The 18,646-nt window shown below is 41.5% G+C and overlaps 1 protein-coding gene across 3 annotated transcripts in view; it reads left to right on the top strand.

Moving 5' to 3' along the window:
• Positions 1-18,524, top strand: part of UBE4B (ubiquitination factor E4B) — a 38,955-nt gene extending 20,431 nt beyond the window's left edge. For 2 of the 3 annotated variants that reach the window (XM_065696289.1, XM_065696288.1), the window contains 19 exons: positions 446-560; positions 2,054-2,137; positions 3,630-3,686; positions 4,079-4,195; positions 4,302-4,400; positions 4,856-4,969; positions 5,894-6,092; positions 6,293-6,431; positions 8,536-8,635; positions 9,340-9,467; positions 9,852-9,950; positions 10,214-10,449; positions 11,126-11,252; positions 11,534-11,678; positions 12,711-12,845; positions 13,189-13,380; positions 15,596-15,770; positions 16,244-16,390; positions 17,194-18,524. In XM_065696289.1, the coding sequence (XP_065552361.1) occupies positions 446-560; positions 2,054-2,137; positions 3,630-3,686; positions 4,079-4,195; positions 4,302-4,400; positions 4,856-4,969; positions 5,894-6,092; positions 6,293-6,431; positions 8,536-8,635; positions 9,340-9,467; positions 9,852-9,950; positions 10,214-10,449; positions 11,126-11,252; positions 11,534-11,678; positions 12,711-12,845; positions 13,189-13,380; positions 15,596-15,770; positions 16,244-16,390; positions 17,194-17,255 (2,470 nt within the window). In that variant the 3' untranslated portion in view covers positions 17,256-18,524. The remainder of the gene's footprint in view (positions 1-445; positions 561-2,053; positions 2,138-3,629; positions 3,687-4,078; positions 4,196-4,301; positions 4,401-4,855; positions 4,970-5,893; positions 6,093-6,292; positions 6,432-8,535; positions 8,636-9,339; positions 9,468-9,851; positions 9,951-10,213; positions 10,450-11,125; positions 11,253-11,533; positions 11,679-12,710; positions 12,846-13,188; positions 13,381-15,595; positions 15,771-16,243; positions 16,391-17,193) is intronic. The other variant, XR_010616267.1, reaches the window with a different exon arrangement.
• The last annotated feature ends 122 nt before the right edge of the window (positions 18,525-18,646 follow it).

Here is an 18,646-nt window from a genome sequence, read left to right as displayed (position 1 = left end):
AAATGCTAGGGAGCAGTTTAAAGTAACGACTGTATTAATTCAGAACAGACTAATGTTACACTCTTTTCTCAGTCTGGAAAAGCAAACATCAAGAACTGTTGTTGCTCACTGGCTTAGCTTAGCAAAGGGGGGTTTTCATTATAGAAAAGGTGCTTTTTCATTAAAGAGGAGTAGAAGGGAGACCCAGTTACTACACGGGAGCTGTTGTTTGCATCCAGCCCCCTTAAACTCAAGAGTAATGTTGGCAGCAGCATCTGGTTCAGAATAACCTTTCCACAAGTAACTTGAAAGACAGGGTTAGTTTTGAAAGGAGTAGGTGTGTCTCCATGTTGATAATCTGCTTTCTGGCACATCCTTAGAGGTGATTACTCTGACATTGCTGCAGATACCGCTGCAAATAATCAGTAGTTCTGGCTTTATTTCTTTCTCTTTTATACAAATCAAGGTCATTGCAGCAGCAGTCTTTGCTGGTCCCATATATGCTGTGTAGGAATCTCCCATTTGGCTTCATCCAAGAGCTGGTAAGAACAACTTATCAGGATGAAGAGGTGTTCAAACAGGTAAGGCCATAGGTAAAAGCCAAATAATTACATGATTCTACTATTTGCAATATACAAGAGAGTGGATTTCCAAGGTTTATTCCACATCTCACATTACTTCAGGGGCCAGCAACCAGTTAGGTTTTGTTCATTTTTAACTCATTTAGCATTGTGTGAAGAAGACTGACTTTCAGTATTTACTGGTTCTAATTTTATTTGTTAATAAGCACTGGAGGGCCTAGTAATTAAGACACAAAACTAACAAATTTCTTCTAGCCCATATAATGTTAAAGTATATAGGAAGGTTGTAGTTGTTTCTGCTTAGCACTCCTGTAATATTACGTGACTTAGCTGTAAAGGGGCCTCCAGAATGGCATTTGAGCCTTCCTATCTTGAAGAAAAGATTACGAGAGCTAATTTTTATGTGTTGTGCAAGTACCTTTTAATAACATCTCTCTCTGGACACTTTTAGTAGAGGTTCGTGCAGTTGAAAGTACATTTAAACATCACCTGCCCTGGAGAAGAGAACCATTCCTCCAGCTGAAGCAGACAATAACCCCTTTAAAGTAATTTTCTGTAGTACGATTGAATACTGCTTTTTGTCTAGAAACAGCACAATATAGTTAGATTTTAAATTCAGTGGGACCTCTTGTAATTGTTGCAAAACAAGAGTGTATTTTATGAGGGTATAGATGTCCGAGCTGTGTGATTGGGACTTACTAATGGGGTATAATTACTTTTGATTCATGAGTTCCTGTCAGGTCACTTCCTCTTTCATAACAATCCTTGTCTGCTGCTCATTATCTTTACTCTTAGCACAGCTAAAACTTACCAGCACAAAACCAGCTTGCAAAATTAAAAGCTGTATTGACATGCAGAATTAAAGCTATGTTATTACCCCAAGTGTATAGGCAAATACATTATTACGCATTTGGGCAATCAAGTTGTTGGAGACCTCTAAAGACCTTGTGCTCTTGCTTGTGTGCACAACATACATGCTTGCACACATGCATATGGCATCTGCGGTGATCCTGTATGAAATGTGTGTAGGCTTCCCCATGCAGAGAACTTGATGGAACACCTGATTTTTGGCAGTTTGCTGGTATGACTGTTTGTCAGCTTCAGCTCCTATCTGTTAGCTTTGGGTCCAAATCTAGATGTGCATGATGCTGTTTGGTTTTGTTTGCGAAGTAAATGTTTGGAAACAAGTTAGAACATGATCAGGAAAAATACATACAAGTGCTGGGAAAGTAGTTCTTACGGATAAGTTGTTATGCCCAGGCATTAAGTCGATACCTCATTTGCACTATATGAAGCAAATTGGTTTTTAGCTTTGAATCATCTCTTAAGTGTTCAGGCCTAACTGCTACACATTTAGAGAAGAGATCTTAATTTTCCTTTTGTGTAACTTGCAGTACTGGAGGAATGAGCAGGCATTTCATGCTGTGTGCTGCAACAGTGTCATCTGATTGCTTCCTGTTCCTGAATGAAGTAATCTGCTTCTGCTTTTACAGATCTTTATTCCCATCTTACAAGGCCTGGCTGTAGCTTCCAAAGAGTGCTCCCTTGATAGTGACAATTTCAAATACCCCCTTATGGTAAGGACTGTGCATTTCTTGAAGCACTTTCTTTATGGTTACTGATAACTTATGCAGATTCTATACAACATAATATACCTCAGTATTTTGGGCTAGTGTATTACTGTAAAACTCTGTTGGAAACTGAATGTGGTAGGAGATGTCTTCAAGACCATTAAAATCTAGTAGAGTCTGAGGCCAATAATAAGCTTAATGTACAGCATTTGTACAGTGGGTTATTCAAATGCTTACATGTATTGCTTAATGTAGGATTAATCACATGTACGGATTTCATCACAGATACCAGTTATAATACTGCAAGTCTGGGAAACGAGGCCCGATATCCATACCAGTGCGTGTTTGGACTCACTTTTGTATGTGGGAAACTCAAATCTGTTGTATTAAACACAAAGTTATTTGAATTGGTGACTGTTTAATGTTGGAAAAGGTCATACTAGTCCCTGGCTGCAAAGTTGGGAGGTTTATTTTTAGGTTTCTCTAAGTGCATACTATAGTCCTAGGTCTACCTCCCTCTTACTGCTTTTATTGACAAAGCAGAAAGGTCTTTTGCAAAGCATGCTTGGCCACAAAAGAGCAAGAGGAATTCTTGGCTCAGCTGAGCTTTGTCAGCCAACACCTTCAGTTTTTAGGATCTTCAGTGTATGATACAAAAAAGGCTGTTAGATCTCAGATTTCACTTGTGCTTCGGGGTCTTAGCTGGTCTGGGGTGCTGCAGAACAAATCCACTAAGCAGCTCTGGGACTTTTGCTGGTTCTCTATTATTCCTCCCAGTTTAAATTGCAAACTGTGGCAAATCTGGCTGTTGGCTCCAAGAAAGGGCTGCTTGAAAGTGATATTCCATTTTGATCATACCTAGTTGGGACAGTGCCGCAAAAGGATGGAATAGTAGTTACTAGCTGTAGTACAACTGAAGAATGAGAACATGTAATAGAGGAGAAGCGGGATATGTGCAAGCCTTCAGTATGTTTGTGTTTTCAGAATCATCTGTTATAACTGCTTCTTTTTTCTGTGCTGCAGTTGAAAGTGAGTTAGAGATCTTGGCTAGGATTCTTTGTTTCTGGCTTCTGTGTTCATCTGACATTTTTCCACTCTGATTCAAAAGACAAAGCCCTTGGTGTATGTATAGAACAACTGCTCTATTTATTATTGTTACCGACTCTTCCGTGGCAGTTCAGGAGTCCAGCAGAGGCATTGTTGTGTTCTGAGCAAACAAACAAGTTGCACAGCTAATTTTTGCAGTAAGTGCAATCCTTTATTATCCTGTGAGACATGTTTAGCTTTTTTGGGACAACTTGGAACAGATGTAAAAGCTAAAATGGGAGCAGGGTGCACTCTAGCTCTTTTTGGCCATCTTCAACATCGTAAAGGTGAAAGTTTTTCCACTGGTTGAGGGGGAAAAGGTTTGGCTCTTCACCATGTTAAACTTGTTGCTTGCAGGCAGGTTGCTTAGGAATTACGTATGAAAGGAATTTTTCTTGGCATTTCCTTATAGGCACTATGTGAACTTTGTGAAATCAAGTTTGGGAAAACACACCCTATGTGCAGTCTGGTAAGTGTGTTAACTCTGGGTTTTTTCAAGTTAAAACCCTGGGTTTTTTCAAGTTTTTTCAAGTTTTTCAACCATGTAAGTTACTTTGGTTTCGGTGTTGTACAGTCCACATTGGTAATGTTCTCCTGAACTCTCAAACACGGGCTACATGCTGGATAGTAGTTTAAACTACTAAAGGGAATCCTTTTCCCTAGGGATTTAGAAAAACTAGGACATCAAAAGACCTGCTTTGATTGCTGAAATCCTGAGGAGATGTTTCCATTTAGCTATCAGCATGCCTGAATGTTAAAGCATTGAGGGCATGTGGCAAACACTGAAAGGTGACAGCACAGATAAAGCAGTGTGGCTGACGTGGCACCTTTGATTAACTTGCTGGCTCTCCTGTTTTCTAGGTTGTCTCTTTACCCTTGTGGTTGCCTAAATCTTTAAGCACGGGTGCAGGAAGAGAGCTGCAAAGACTTTCCTATCTCGGAGCCTTCTTCAGTCTCTCTGTCTTTGCTGAAGATGATGTAAGTGTTAGAGAAGGATGCTGATAGTTGCATGGTGGGGCTGCTTTGTTTGGTTTGCCTTCCCCATTGTGTTTGATACATTTCCCAATCTTCATTTTGTTTTCAGAACAAAGTAGTTGAAAAGTACTTCTCAGGGCCTGCCATTACTCTTGAAAACACGCGGGTTGTTAGCCAGTCTTTGCAGCATTACCTGGAATTAGCAAGGGTAAGTCATCTCATGTTTAAAGAATAGGCTAAATATTATGGGGGTTTGGTCTTGACATAGGTGAACAATATAATATTAGAACAATAACTTGTGAAACAACAAATCTGTCAGGATATGACTGGAGGGAATTAGGGTTAAAAATCAGTGCTACAAATACTTCTCCAAGGTTGTAAGCCAATTCAGAAAATAGCAGAACAGTTAGTCATGGGCTGTAGTTCACATTAAAGGATGAGTAAAAACATACACACTGGATTAGTAGTGTGTGTGTTGCACTAGTCTCCTATATATAAATCTTTTCTATAACTAATGGCATAACTAATACGTGCAGGTAAAACTGACAGTAAGACCATAACAGAAGTTGTAGTTAGTTTTGTGGCATCTGTAGAATGTAGGAAGCAGGAATGTGGTGGTGAGAAGTATGTGCAACCTGACAGAATGTTTACTTGACATTGCAGCAAGAGCTGTTCAAGATTCTACACAGTATTTTGCTGAATGGGGAAACTCGAGAAGCAGCTCTCAATTACATGGCAGCTGTTGTCAATGCCAACATGAAAAAGGCACAAATGCAGGTAAATCAAGGGGAGCACTTCATGTGGTTTGTGGGTGTAGTCAATGCACAAATAGCAGTCACTGGCTCATGCACCGGTGGCACTCGAATGGAGGACAAAAGAGTTTTGAGTGCCTACTGCAACAGGCAAGAAGCTCTCTCCTCAGTCTTTTCTCTCTTTCAATACATTTTCATTTCTGAAATAGTACTGTTTTACCTATTTGAGCAGCTTATTTCCTCTCTTAGGACTGACATACAGCTTCATTAACAGAGTTTCTATACGTTTAAACCTTTGAATTCCTCCCCAGCCACATGTATGGGGGCTTCATGCCGATTGGCTATGTTTGAAAGCCTTGTTTCCTAGATAGGAAATGGCTCAGCTTCGTATGGTGTCTGTAAAAGGAGTGATGCAGATAGGAACTGGTGGTGAAACAACAAACGGAGATGTTGTTTTACCATTGTTGAATTAACCCATTGCACACATTTCCTGTGATGAATCCTCAGCAACTGAAGTTTGCATCACTAGTGTCTTCAAGTCCCCTTGTCAAAAGCAAACATTTGGAACCATTACTAGGGAAATTTCAGTGAAAAAGTAATAGAAAATTCAGACTTAAATAAAACTTATAAAACTCAGCAACTATCTGAAACTCTGTATCTGTGGCAAACTGTTCTTGAAAGAGGCCCTTTTAATTTCTTAGGTCATTGTCTATTACTTTTTATATGTTTCATGTTCTGGAGAATGACTACTTGAACCATGAAGTTAATATGTTGGTTAGTAAGTGACCTTCCCATTGTCACAAAGGTCTCCTTACAGATCCACATTCCTCATCATTTCTCCCTTTTCTTGAACATGCATAATTAAATTATATCAAATACTCTTAAAGCAGCAGAAAACACCCTTGTACCTCTAAGCTTGTCTTCATCTATTCACTTTCTTACCCCACAGACAGATGACCGTTTGGTATCTACAGATGGCTTTATGCTCAACTTCCTATGGGTACTACAGCAACTGAGTACAAAGATCAAGCTGGAAACGGTTGATCCCATGTACATATTCCACCCCAGGTGTCGTATTGACCTCCCAACAGATGAGACCAGAGTGAAAGCAACAATGGAGGATGTTGCAGCCTGGATCACTGAACTTTGTGAGTACGCTGACTGAGACACATTAAGCACTTACTTGCCCTCTGGTTTTGATACTGCAAATAATTGCCCTGTTCCTAAATGCTTTTTCTTGATGCTGTCAGCTCTCATTTGCCTTAAAAGGCAAGTTGAGTTCAAGGTCTTGCTCCTGGACAAGTTTATTTTTCAGTTTATTCACCTATACACTTGGTTTGTTTTCCAGACAGGGATCCGTCTCCATTTTCTGAGCCGAAATTCCCAACAGAATGTTTCTTCCTAACCCTGCATGCCCATCATCTCTCAATCCTGCCAAGCTGCCGCCGGTACATACGCAGGCTGCGAGCCATCCGGGAACTCAACAGGTTAGAGCCTGCTAACGCTGGAGTCCCAGCAGCATCTTCTTGCTGTGACAGCAAGTCCTGTAAACTAAATGAAATCAGAACGACAGTTTGGGTAGAACTGTGGCAGAGATCATCTGAACTACTTGTTAATCTGCTGCTTACGGATTTTTGCTTACCTTGAGGGACTGTGGTTTGAATTGGGAATTCAGGTAATAGTGGGATGGGGGATATTGGTTACACAAGGCAGCTCTAATTGGTGAGAAGACCATTCTATTTAAAAGATAATTCAATTCCCTTCAGAGCATTTTACTTAACGCTGTTTATCATAACTTAGTCTATGGTGTGGTTGCTAATGTGTGGACATCAGTGCCTCAGGCTCAGCACAGTGTAGGAGTGCATTTAGTTACCTGTCTGATCATCAAATCACTGTAGATGACTTGTGCTTTCAGAAGCAAGAACTTGTTAGTTATTCCTGAGCTGTTTTGTATGTCCCAGAAGGTAATTCCTTGGCTTCTTTAGGTGGGATAATGTGTCATACTCTCAGGGCAGAGGGAGGGAGGGAACCCTTCAGGAGTGAACTCTTGATGTTGTCAGTGTACAGGTACTTCAGCATGCCATTTACCATTTTCAAGTGAAGTTGTTGACAAGAAGGTCCTGCTGGTTTCTGTTTCTCTTGGCATAAATTCAAATAGACTTTTATAGTTGCTAAACTGGAAGAAAACTCTGTTAAAATTAGAGCACGTTTTTGATCACCACTATTTTCCATTGTTTATGAATGCACTCACTGCATTTTGGTAAATGTCCCTTGGCCCTAATTCCGTGAGTTCATTACAGGATTTTTAGACTGCGCTTGTTATGATTTCATTTTTAGTTTTTAAAGCGCAAGCTGCAGGGACCAGAGCAGGAAAAGTCAGTATAGTCTAAAGAAAACAGGATTTTCATATAAACAGCCTGTGGATTACTTGTAAATAAGCCATACATTTGGTATGAAAAAGGAATTGCTGCTTTGTCCTTATTTAGAATTGTTCCAAAGGAGTTCCTTATGCAGCAATCTCCATCTGATGGGGTGGAGTGAAGAGCTCTTGGCTTTTACTGACATCAGTAGGAGCTCAGTGTTCAGTGTTTTCCATGAATTGCAGCACTGGGCAAGGTAATTAGATGTTAGTAAAAAAGAAATGACACTGGATGTTTTTCTGCTCTAGGCAGAGATCAATGTGGAAAAGAATCTGTGTTTAGAGGAGGAATGAAAAGGGATCATTTTCATATGGTTCAGTATAGTGAGTTTTGTTCTAATCAGCTGCTCTTTCTAAAAAGATTAAGATACAGGCATACGTTGGGGGTTTTTTTAATGTAAATGGTGTGTGTAATGTGCATTTAAGTTCCCTTCTGTGGGGCAGAGTGGGAAGATGGAAAAGGCAGGAGAGGTGATACCAGCCACCTTGATTTACTGGTCCTGATGCTGCCAGGGAGACTACAGACTGTTCATGTACTGTACTGCTCTGCAAACCTGAATGTTACGGGGAGTGGAGCATGACAAGGGTAGAACAAACCTGCAAAGTAGCATTTACAACAGTGAGAAGATACATAGGGTGCAGACTTGGACCTTTGGGAAGGGGAAGGTGTTCCTAACAAGTCCTGTTGTCAGCCACCTTTTTCTTCCTTGGCTGATTTTTGTTTTCCTTTTTTCTTTTCTGATACTAAAAAATAAATGAGACCTCTCTAAATAGCTCATTGGGTTTGGGTTAATTTTCTGTAGTACCTTTTTTGTGTCAGGGTTAATTTTAATGACTTCCTTTAGAGTGACTGTAGACTTCAATGGGGATAGAATTAGGTTTTCAGGCAGGATAAATAGATCCATTCTGTGTTTCATCCCTTTTTTATCTCTTTGCACTGGTCTGATTTGTCTGACAGGGGTGTGTGTTGGAGCTAGTGTATGCAGTGCCTTCAGATGCACTGTGCAGATGTGTAGTCTGCATTTACTAAAGCAAGTTCTTTTTCTTGCTATGATAACAGCTGACTTCTCTGTATTTCCTTGATATTCAGCAGATAAGTAGGTTAAATGCCTTGTAGATGGCAGTACATATCCTCTCTGTCAGGATAACCAATCGCTGCATGTGGTTTTCAGGACTGTTGAAGATTTGAAGAACAATGAAAGTCAATGGAAGGATTCTCCTCTGGCTACCAGGCATCGAGAAATGCTGAAACGTTGCAAGACACAGCTCAAGGTTTGTAAGTGATTCAGTTCTCAGCTAAATGCCTTTGTCAGCCTGTCTGTCTGGTGGGTCCTGGTGTTTAAATGTATCTTGAAATGATGGGTTTGAATCTATGAACCCTGTGAGTACTGCACCAGATGGTGGTCGTGATACAATATCACATTAATGGGGAATTGAAAATTCAAAGTAATAAAAGAGAGAAGAAAATACTATTTTTATTGGAGACAGAGCAAGCAAAGGGACTGTGGCTTGTTCAGGGGGAGTTGTGTGTGCACAGTGCATGCCTGAGATGGAGATGGAACTCTCGAGCCCCTTATCTCATGTAGAATTCTTGCAAAGACTGAGGATGCTGGAGTCCTCTTTTGGAGGTCTGACCCTTTTAGGTCTTTCTGGTTTAAACGGGTGCAAGTTTTCTGAGCTGCATCACCAGAACGACTTTAACTGCACATTTTCCCACTTTGATACTGCTCTTACTTCTTTCATCATTCCCATAAAGCTTGTAAAAGGCTCCTCTGTCCCTGCAACTCTGAATCATGTGCATGGGTTTGATACGTTGGCACTTAATATGCCTTGTTGTCCTCGAATGAGAGCATACTTTACGAAGAGACCATTGTATAATTGTCGCAGCTCGCAGGTACATTGATCAGCTTGGATAGGCTTGACCTTCCTTTTACGTTGTCTTGCCCTGGCTTAGTTTCTGTATGTGTGTTCTGCAGAAACTGGTGAGGTGCAAGGCTTGTGCGGATGCTGGTTTGCTGGATGAAAACTTTCTCAGGAGATGTCTGAATTTCTATGGCATGGTGATTCAGCTGATGCTTCGCATTCTTGACCCTGCCTATCCCAAGTGAGTGTCAGGGTTATCTCTGTGAGTTGTATCCAAGAGACTTCAGATTGTGTCAGATTCTTTACTGGATTCAGCAGTTCTAAAATGTTCCTATTTGGTTTTGCAGTGTCTGCATTAATACGTGACTGTTACTTTATTCATGTCAGCGATACACATTCTTGCATGGGATATACGTCTTATTTATAGTTCAGGGTTCAGCTGGAGGGCTGGGGAGCAACCCTTGGGTATGCTTAGTACCCTTGAAGTACTGACACGGAGTTGTAAAAGTTAATATCCGAACTCCTGTCAAGTGTTCCCATAGGAGAATTCCATAAGAGATCTCGTGACACTTTCTACTTAACCCTGCACTTTTATGTCTTGTTTGTTGTCTCTCTTATTCCACAGCATAAAATTGCCTTTAACTCCTGAAGTTCCGAAGGTATTTGCAGCATTGCCAGAGTTTTACGTGGAAGATGTTGCTGAGTTTTTATTTTTTATTGTACAGTAAGTAAAGTTCTATCTAAAGGGACTTTGTACCCCCATCTACCCCTGACACAGGTGGTGTGCACATAAGTTTAGGGTTTCAAAGTAGTTTTCTAGCTATTTTGTAGTCAATATTGTGGTTTTTAACAACAGCTGTAAGATTATGGCATTGGCTTTGAGGTGAGCTCAGCATCCCCACTCTTAAGAGTGATCTGAACTTGATAACTATAGACAATACAGTGTTGGGGCTTTCCATTTTGTTTTCCTTATCTTCCTCTTTTCAGATATGCTCCTCAGGTGCTTTATGAGCCCTGTACTCAGGACGTAGTGATGTTCCTTGTAGTGATGCTCTGCAACCAGAACTACATCCGAAATCCTTATTTAGTAGCCAAGCTGGTGGAAGTGATGTTCATGACAAATCCAGCTGTTCAGCCCCGGACCCAAAAGTTCTTTGAAATGATTGAGAATCATCCTCTCTCCACCAAATTGTTAGTCCCCTCCTTGATGAAGTTTTACACAGGTAAGTCTACAGTTGACCCAGTGTACAGTAAGCGAGGAGTGTTATAAGGCAAAAGGCTGTGTTAGTTGTAACCCTTAAAGCCACAACACAAAACCAAAAGCCAGGTTGATCTTAAGTCTTGTGAAGATGAGGCTTTGTTGCTCAGGAATCAGGGGAAATAGCATTAGGTGGAATTCTAGTCCTACAAGCTGCACGTGCACTGACAGCTAGCACTGGAAATGGATGTGACCATTTTGGGGTGTTTAGGTGGCAAACTGGAAGCTTTTTGTTTGCTTTGTAAAGGAGGATTGGGATTTTAAAGTCTATGACTGTCATTTGGCTAGTCCTGCTTTAGAGAAGGGTTTTGCACCTGTAGAAATAGCTGGTTTTGCAGTGTTCCCAGAGTTTTATTAGGGACATTTTAGACTGAGAGGAGTTGAATAGAACAGGAAGTTCTGGTTTCTGAGGGTTTTTCTTAAGAAATAGGTTGTTTCTGGGTTAGAAAATGGGCAGTGCTGCTGCTTTTAGTGGGGATTACGATGGAGAACTTCTTGAATGTGAATTCAGTTTCATCTATTAAAGCTTGGTGCTTGAAGCTCATCACAGTGGAGGCAGTAGGGGAGAGAGGTAGCGTATTGCAGGTGAATCCCGGGAGGAAAGTGTTGATTTTAGTTCTGGGCTCTGCTTTCTTGCTCAGATGTTGAACACACTGGAGCCACGAGCGAGTTCTATGACAAGTTTACGATCCGCTACCATATCAGTACCATTTTCAAGAGCCTCTGGCAGAATATAGCCCACCATGGCACCTTTATGGAAGAGTTCAAGTGAGTAAGACATTGTCTAATACTGTTTACTGTCATGCAAGATGCTCAGGCATCCTAATATGCATCTGAGGAGATCCTTACCATCAGGAATGGGTGATGCTGTGTTCCATTGTATTTTAAATGGCAACCCCTTCCAGTGGAGCTGGAGTGTTTCTAAACTGAGCTGTGGACACCACAATCAACTTGGCTTGGGGCATGGGATCATCGTTTGAAATCAGGGGTTGCAGGCTGGCTGCGCACCCATCTACTCTGCTGTGATAACCCTGTTTCAATGCTTGCAGCTCTGGGAAGCAGTTTGTTCGCTACATCAACATGCTGATAAATGACACAACTTTCTTGCTGGATGAGAGTCTGGAGTCCCTAAAACGTATCCATGAAGTGCAAGAGGAGATGAAGAATAAAGAGCAATGGGACCTCCTGCCCAGGGTGAGCAGAGCTGTGTTTTAAAGTGCCCTTTACTTATAATATTTTAATATAAGACCATTAAAAAAACCTTTTTAATAAGGGGCAGCACCAAAGGGCTGCTCATAGGAAGCAGTTCTCAATGCTTCTTATTGCTGCCAATGTTGCTGTGGTCACTCTGGATGGCTTTCTGCGGAAACCCATCATGCTTCGTAGTTAGGTTGTGGGTGGCAAAGAGTGTGGTGTGAAGTAGAGATAATGTGAAGTTTTAAATTACTCTATACTTAATTCTAAGTGGAGAAACCGAGACTTTAACCTTCTTGAAGGAGCTTTTGGAAGATGCTCGCCAGTGGAATTGGCTTCAAGGAATAGAAGCTTTTATTTTGTTAATGCATTGATCCGGGGTAGATTTGATGCGGACCATTAGAGCCCTTTATCTCTGATCAAACAATAATTGTGTGTTGACCCACCAATGTCAGGTATTTCTATTTTAAGGTTATTGATTTTAAACAAGAATTTGAAAAGAAAAAGCTATAAAGATCTTGTTTGTTAAAGTGATTCTGGTTTGCTCTTCGTGTTTGTGCCTCCTAGCAAGGTAAAGCCATTATCATAGTGACAAAATGCACTGCTACCTATCTACAGATTGTCCCGGTGTGGAGGGTTTATTACTTACGGTGGGGCATAAATTACAGAGAACCCCACTTGACTCTCAGGTCCCAAGTTGATCTTGAGGCATTTGGATGGAAAGGAAGCGTAACCCAGGTCTGCAACTGTGAGGAGCGGTTACAGGATGTGAACAGACTCGGTGACCCCTGGGTCTTGTGATACCATCTGCACTGATGTTACAGTGCTGCAGGAGTCTGGAAGATTGGTGCAGGCGTTAGCAGTGGGTAGCAGAAGGGAGCTGTACCTTAAACTAACACATGTATCACAGCTGTATTTGAACTGCCATCTGCTCGTCTGTCTGTCTGGCCCATGTTAGCACTATGGCTGCTTTGAGGGGTGATGATGTAGGGAATTCCGTGGGCTTGTAACCACTGAAGGTTTCTTTTCTAGGAGCAGCAGCAGGCTCGGCAGTCCCAGCTGGCTCAGGATGAGCGTGTGTCTCGTTCCTATCTTGCCCTGGCAACGGAAACTGTGGATATGTTCCACATCCTTACCAAGCAGGTTCAGAAGCCTTTTCTCAGACCTGTAAGTCCTGCCCAGACTTATCTTGGTTTCTGGCTTCTCTTAACATCCCTGCTGTTGGATAATAACCTGGAAATGTTTGGTAGCCCTTTGTCTCCATTTTCCTCCCTTTCTCCAACTCATTGAAATCTAATTGCTGTTGAAGTTATTTGATGTTCAGTCAGTGAGACGGTGTGATCCTTCTAGACAGAAGCTGTTTGCATTCATTTTTTTAAACTGAAAGTGTGCATAAAGACACTTCCTCCAGCCTACAAAAGGATGATTTTATTAGTTAATAATTCCTGATCTTGCGGTATGCAAATCCAGTGATGATAATCTTTATTGCTCTTTTACTTTGGCCTTGTAGGAACTCGGACCACGACTGGCTGCTATGCTGAACTTTAACTTGCAGCAACTGTGTGGCCCCAAGTGCCGTGACCTGAAAGTCGAAAACCCTGAGAAATACGGGTTTGAACCAAAGAAGCTGTTGGACCAACTGACTGACATTTACCTACAGCTAGACTGTGCTCGCTTCGCTAAAGCAATTGCTGATGATCAGGTGAGCTCCAGAGACATGAGAGGGGGGAGGACAAAACCAAAAAGCACTGTAGACGAAGAGGACTTTGCAGAATCCTCTAGAAGAGTTTCATCTTCCTGCCGCCCAGTTCCATCATACGTGCTTGCAGTTTGTTTTCTGTCAGCACATCAGCCCTGCCTGGATTCTGGCTGCTCTTTGTGGATGGGTAGCGTTTTGCAAACCTACAGATACACATAAACATCTGTAGCGCAGGGAATTTCCTGAGCACTAGTCACTTAGGAGCTACACGCAGCCTTGGTGTAAAGTACCAGAAGTACTTGGTTCTAATTTTCCAAGTGGGAAAACAGAACCATACAAAGAGTTTTGACTCCTTTCCCGCATCCTCATCAAGAACACATGAAATGGAGCTGGGACTAAGAGCCTCATTTAGCAATCCAAAGTTCTTTCTCTAGACTAATAGTTGCCAAATAGTATTCCCTTTTCTATCACTTCATTAGATAGCTGTGTAATAAACTGACAAAGCACAGCGGATGTGAGACAGTTAAAGGCGTCCTTGAACTCCTCATAGGAGTCTTCAGACTGTTAGTTCTGATGATAGATGAGCTGTCCCTCACTTCTGTAAACCTATCGGACAAGTGACTCGCACCTCTCCATGCCTGTGTCTTATAATACGAACCTCTCAAGATCTAGAGGGAAAAATGTTCTCAGTGGCCACCTGAAATTCTAGTGGAAGCTGGTTCACAGCACATGAAGCTGTATTTGCATGCTGAGCGGGCCAGAGGTGTAGGAGTAACTTATGGTCCCTTTTCTGTAATTAGTGAAGCCCTGATAATTGCAGATAACATCAGTAACACTTGTGAAACAGACCTTGTGTGTTTGCGTGTGTATAATGAGCACACAGGGAGTGTTTTGTGCTGTTCAGTACATGCGAAAGTGAGAATGTTACCCATCATTCATTCATCGATGCCACAGCAAAATGCACATGACAGAGGGATTAAAGAGAAAGCAGCCTGCCGGTGTGGGAACTGGAATGAAGCTTAATTAACAGAGTGGCCCTTCATTAAAAAAAGGGGGTGGGCTGACCAGCACCTTAGAAACTGTCAGTGGCAGGAAAGAAACACCAAGGAAATGCCCAGTAATGGCTACTGGTATTAGGAGGGGACAAACAAAACAAAACAAAAAGTTGCTTGATCATGGCAGGGTTTCTTTAAAGCATTTTGATACATTTCCCATTTGCAAATCCTAGCACGTATCAGAAGGGATCTGAAAACACTTCTAAAGCCCTGGGCTTGTTGCCATAGCTCTGTTCACTTGGGCTAGAAAGGAGTTTGGGTGGGCACTGCGTGTCCCAAGCAGTGAATGGTATTTCTTGATGCAGTGTAGTGTAGATGAAAGGAGGAGGGCTGTGCGGAACATTTTAAAACCCCCAAGGAAAACAGAAATCTGTGAGACTTAGCGTGGTTTTGTTTTGTCATTTAATTCAACCTTGCACTGCAGTGTAAATAACAATTTTATTAAAAGGCTTATATCAAAACATGGCATTGTGAACTGAGAAGAAAATGGTGTCTTTAGAACATAAGCAGCTTTCAAAAGCCCTTGCCTAACTTTCTGTTTCTACATGAAAGCAATGCTCGCTCCAGTAGAAACTATAGGATATGCAGTTGGTCCCTTTGAATGTTGTACTGTGCAGCTGTACAGCTCTGATTGCACCGCCTGGCAAGTTCCCAACCAGCATTACCTCCCTCTGAGTTGTTTTACTATTTCTGTAACATCATGGGGTGGGGCTTTTGTTTGGATTGGGAGAAACAGTCACTTCTTTCCCATTGCTGCCTTGCACATTATCAGAGAAGTTAAAGAATCAAAACCACTTCTCTTTTTACGCTGTGTTTTCAGCCAGGACTTGTGAGAACGAGAATACAGACAGGAGTGGCAGGATGGATGTGTTGTCAAAGGAACTGTGCTAATAATTACAGTCTCTCTGAATGTCTTGGGCTTTTTTTTACTGGTCTTCACTGTTGTAGAACTGTTCAGACCAACAAAAAAGGCAACATCGCCTGATCAAAATGAGCAAGCCCACCTCAAAGATGGGCTGGGTGAAATGTTACAACTTTTCTGTCTGTGATGCTGAGGTTTCATTGATTCCTCTTTCTTAACCTTAAAAAAATGCATTAAAATCTTTATGGCATATTAAGATGATACTGCTCAGCAAAGTGGTCTTTTTGTGCTTTGCTTGTAGAGGTCCTACAGTAAAGAGCTCTTTGAGGAGGTGATCTCCAAGATGAGGAAGGCTGGAATCAAGTCAACCATAGCAATAGAGAAATTCAAACTTCTGGCAGAGAAAGTGGAGGAGATTGTTGCCAAGAATGCCCGTGCAGAAATCGATTACAGCGATGCTCCGGATGAATTCAGAGGCAAGTTGAGATTCCTAAATACTGGCTTGTTAGGAGAAGAGGGATTTGGTTTGTTACTTTGATGTATCTTAATAGAAACTTGGTTTTGTTTAAGAAGCCTTGCATCCTGCTTTGTTTCGATTAAATAGTTAAGTAAATAGAGAGAGCTAAGAGTTTCTTTTTGCTTTCCCTGGGATTGGACTGTCCAATCCTATCCATATTTCGCTTGCATGTACTTTAGCACAGTTAAAATAATAATTTGAAAATAGAGTTAAAATAGCTAATGATTTGTCCCAGTTCAGGAAGGGAAAATAATAAGGAATAAAGAGAATAGAGAATAAAGGCTCAAGTCCACTGCTTTACTAACACTTTTCTGTATCTCCAGCAACACACTTGACTTGGGATCCTGAATAATCAGTTCTGCACTGAGGTTTTGCGTGCAGATAAAATTTGTAGCTATTGTCTCCATTTAATGAGACCCTTTGTGCCCCCAGACCCACTTATGGACACCCTGATGACTGATCCTGTAAGGCTGCCCTCTGGAACTATTATGGACAGGTCAATCATCCTGAGGCATCTGCTGAACTCTTCCACTGACCCTTTCAATCGTCAGACGCTGACAGAAAATATGCTGGAACCAGGTATCAGTTTAACATTCACCAGTGGAACTGCTATAGACTGGGGGAAGCAATTTGCATGCAGTGTTCTCATAGAATCATAGAATAATGGCTTGGGTTGGAAGGGACCTTAAAGTTCCAACCCCCTGCAACGGGCAGGGACATCTTCCACTAGAGCTGGTTGCTCCAAGCCCCATCCAACCTGGCCTTGAACACTGCACGGGGCAGCCACAGCTTCTCTGGGCACCCTGTGCCAGCACCTCAGCACCCTCACAGGGAAGAACTTCTTAAGATCTCATCCCAGTCTCCCCTCCTTCAGTTTAAATCCGTTCCCCTGTGTCCTGTCCCTACATGCTTTTGTTAAAAGTTCCCTCTCCAGACTTCTTGGAAGCCTCCTTTAGGCACTGGAAGACTGTTACAGGTCTCCCCTGAGCCTTCTCAAGGCTGAACAAGCCCAGATCTCTCAGCCTGTTGTCACAGGAGAGGTGCTCTAGCCCTGTTCTGTATAGAGTCAGAAGATAGCTTTGAGGCCTCAGTTGAGGTAATGGTTCCTTCATCTCAGTGTGCACAGAAAGGTTAGTTCCTTCTGCTTTCCCTTTTTCTGGGAAAGAAATCCCATGTCCTTGACTTCATAACTACCAGGCCAAAGGATATTATTGTGGTAGGGAAATGAGTCAGTCATATACTCAAAGCTGTGCAGAAAATACATTGATAGACATTCCTGATTAGGTTTCTGGAAATTAGTCATGAGGAACTTCCTTATAGTAGAATACTTATAATTTAACTGCAAATTAATAATTCTTCTTTTTTCTCCTTTACATTACTAGTGCCAGAACTTAAAGAGCAAATCCAAGCCTGGATGAGAGACAAGCAGAACGCTGACCATTAAGAATTCCCTTGCAGTGCACGCCGACACCAGTTGGAAGAGCAGGGCGTGGGCTGTTCGGGTGGTAGTGGAGCAGATACCCTTTGCAAGCTGTTGATGGGATTAGCACACCCACTGGCACTGGCTTCCAGTGGTGACCAGAAGCATGTGGACGAGGTGGAAAGCAGCTTAATTCTTGTACATATATTTAAGTGATAAGGATGGTCAATAACATGGAGGACAAGCTAGGAAGTTGCTTATGTTACAAAACTGTCCTTCAGTATGTCACGTTTTGGAGTTTTTACAGCTGAATTATTTTAGCAGAGATGAATGGATCAGGGCAGCATCCCTTCAACCTTATTTTTTACAGCCAGATATCCGTTAATTTGATTGTGGTTAGAACCTTGGACATTTTGCTGCTAAAGTAACTTTTTCCCCTTTCCCTCCTTATTTTTTCCTCTTCCGTCAAACCTGCACTGCTGTCCTATTTTTCTTTTTGTAATGCAAAAACAAAAATCCCTGTGAAAATCAAAATCATTCCCCTGCCCTCAAAAGAACATGTTCCATGGGATAACTGTGCCTGCAACAAAGTGTTAATCTTGGGATCGTATTTTTCTATTACACATATTTGCATTTTTGGTTTTTAATTGGTGTTAGACACAAGGATAACTTCAAAAAAGGAACGATTTCACACATGGATTTTCATTTCCGTTCTTTGAACTGTCCCTTCTCTTTCTGTTGATGTAGATGCTCTGGTATTTTTGAAAAGCCTTGAGATAGAAACATCTTGAAACAGCTGCTGTGGATGCGATGCTTGAGAATACCAGGATTTCAGTGACTTTTAAAGAAACAAACTCCATTCTTTCAATGCTGCAGATCTGATATATGCTAAATGACAGTTCTGAGCCATTAGAGCTTGTCTGCAGAGAGCAGATCCTTTTAGTCTCGGAGGCTGCAGTTTGGGGCAGGGGGTCATTTTTTATGTTGCGTACCAATTTGTATCCATGGCTTGGCCTTACCAAAGCAGAAAGGGTGCAGGAAATGTAGACTTACATTTTTAAATAAAAAAATAATTAAAAAAAAAAAAAGATTCACAGACATTTTTGTATTTACTGCCCCCTGCATCTGATACTTGAATTTCCTTTTTAAAAAGGATTTGAAACCACAGTGTTTTAAAATTAAGTCTGAAAAAAAAAAAAGGTTGTTTTTCTTTTCTTTGGTTTTTTTTCGCTGTGTCTTCTGTTCAATTCCTGACTCTCTTGAACTACAATAAATGATACACACTCACACAAAGGGGTGCCTTTGCCTTTCCTTTAAGTGTGCCAATGAAAGAAAACTACTAATGATTGGGTTGGTTTGCTCAGGTTTGCTGATGGTGATTTAGGATCTGGAGAGAACTTAAGTGAATTATGTGG

Source organism: Lathamus discolor, chromosome 16, assembly GCF_037157495.1.
Source record: "Lathamus discolor isolate bLatDis1 chromosome 16, bLatDis1.hap1, whole genome shotgun sequence".
Lineage (NCBI taxonomy): Eukaryota > Metazoa > Chordata > Aves > Psittaciformes > Psittacidae > Lathamus > Lathamus discolor.
This window is presented reverse-complemented; position numbering and strand designations above follow the sequence as displayed.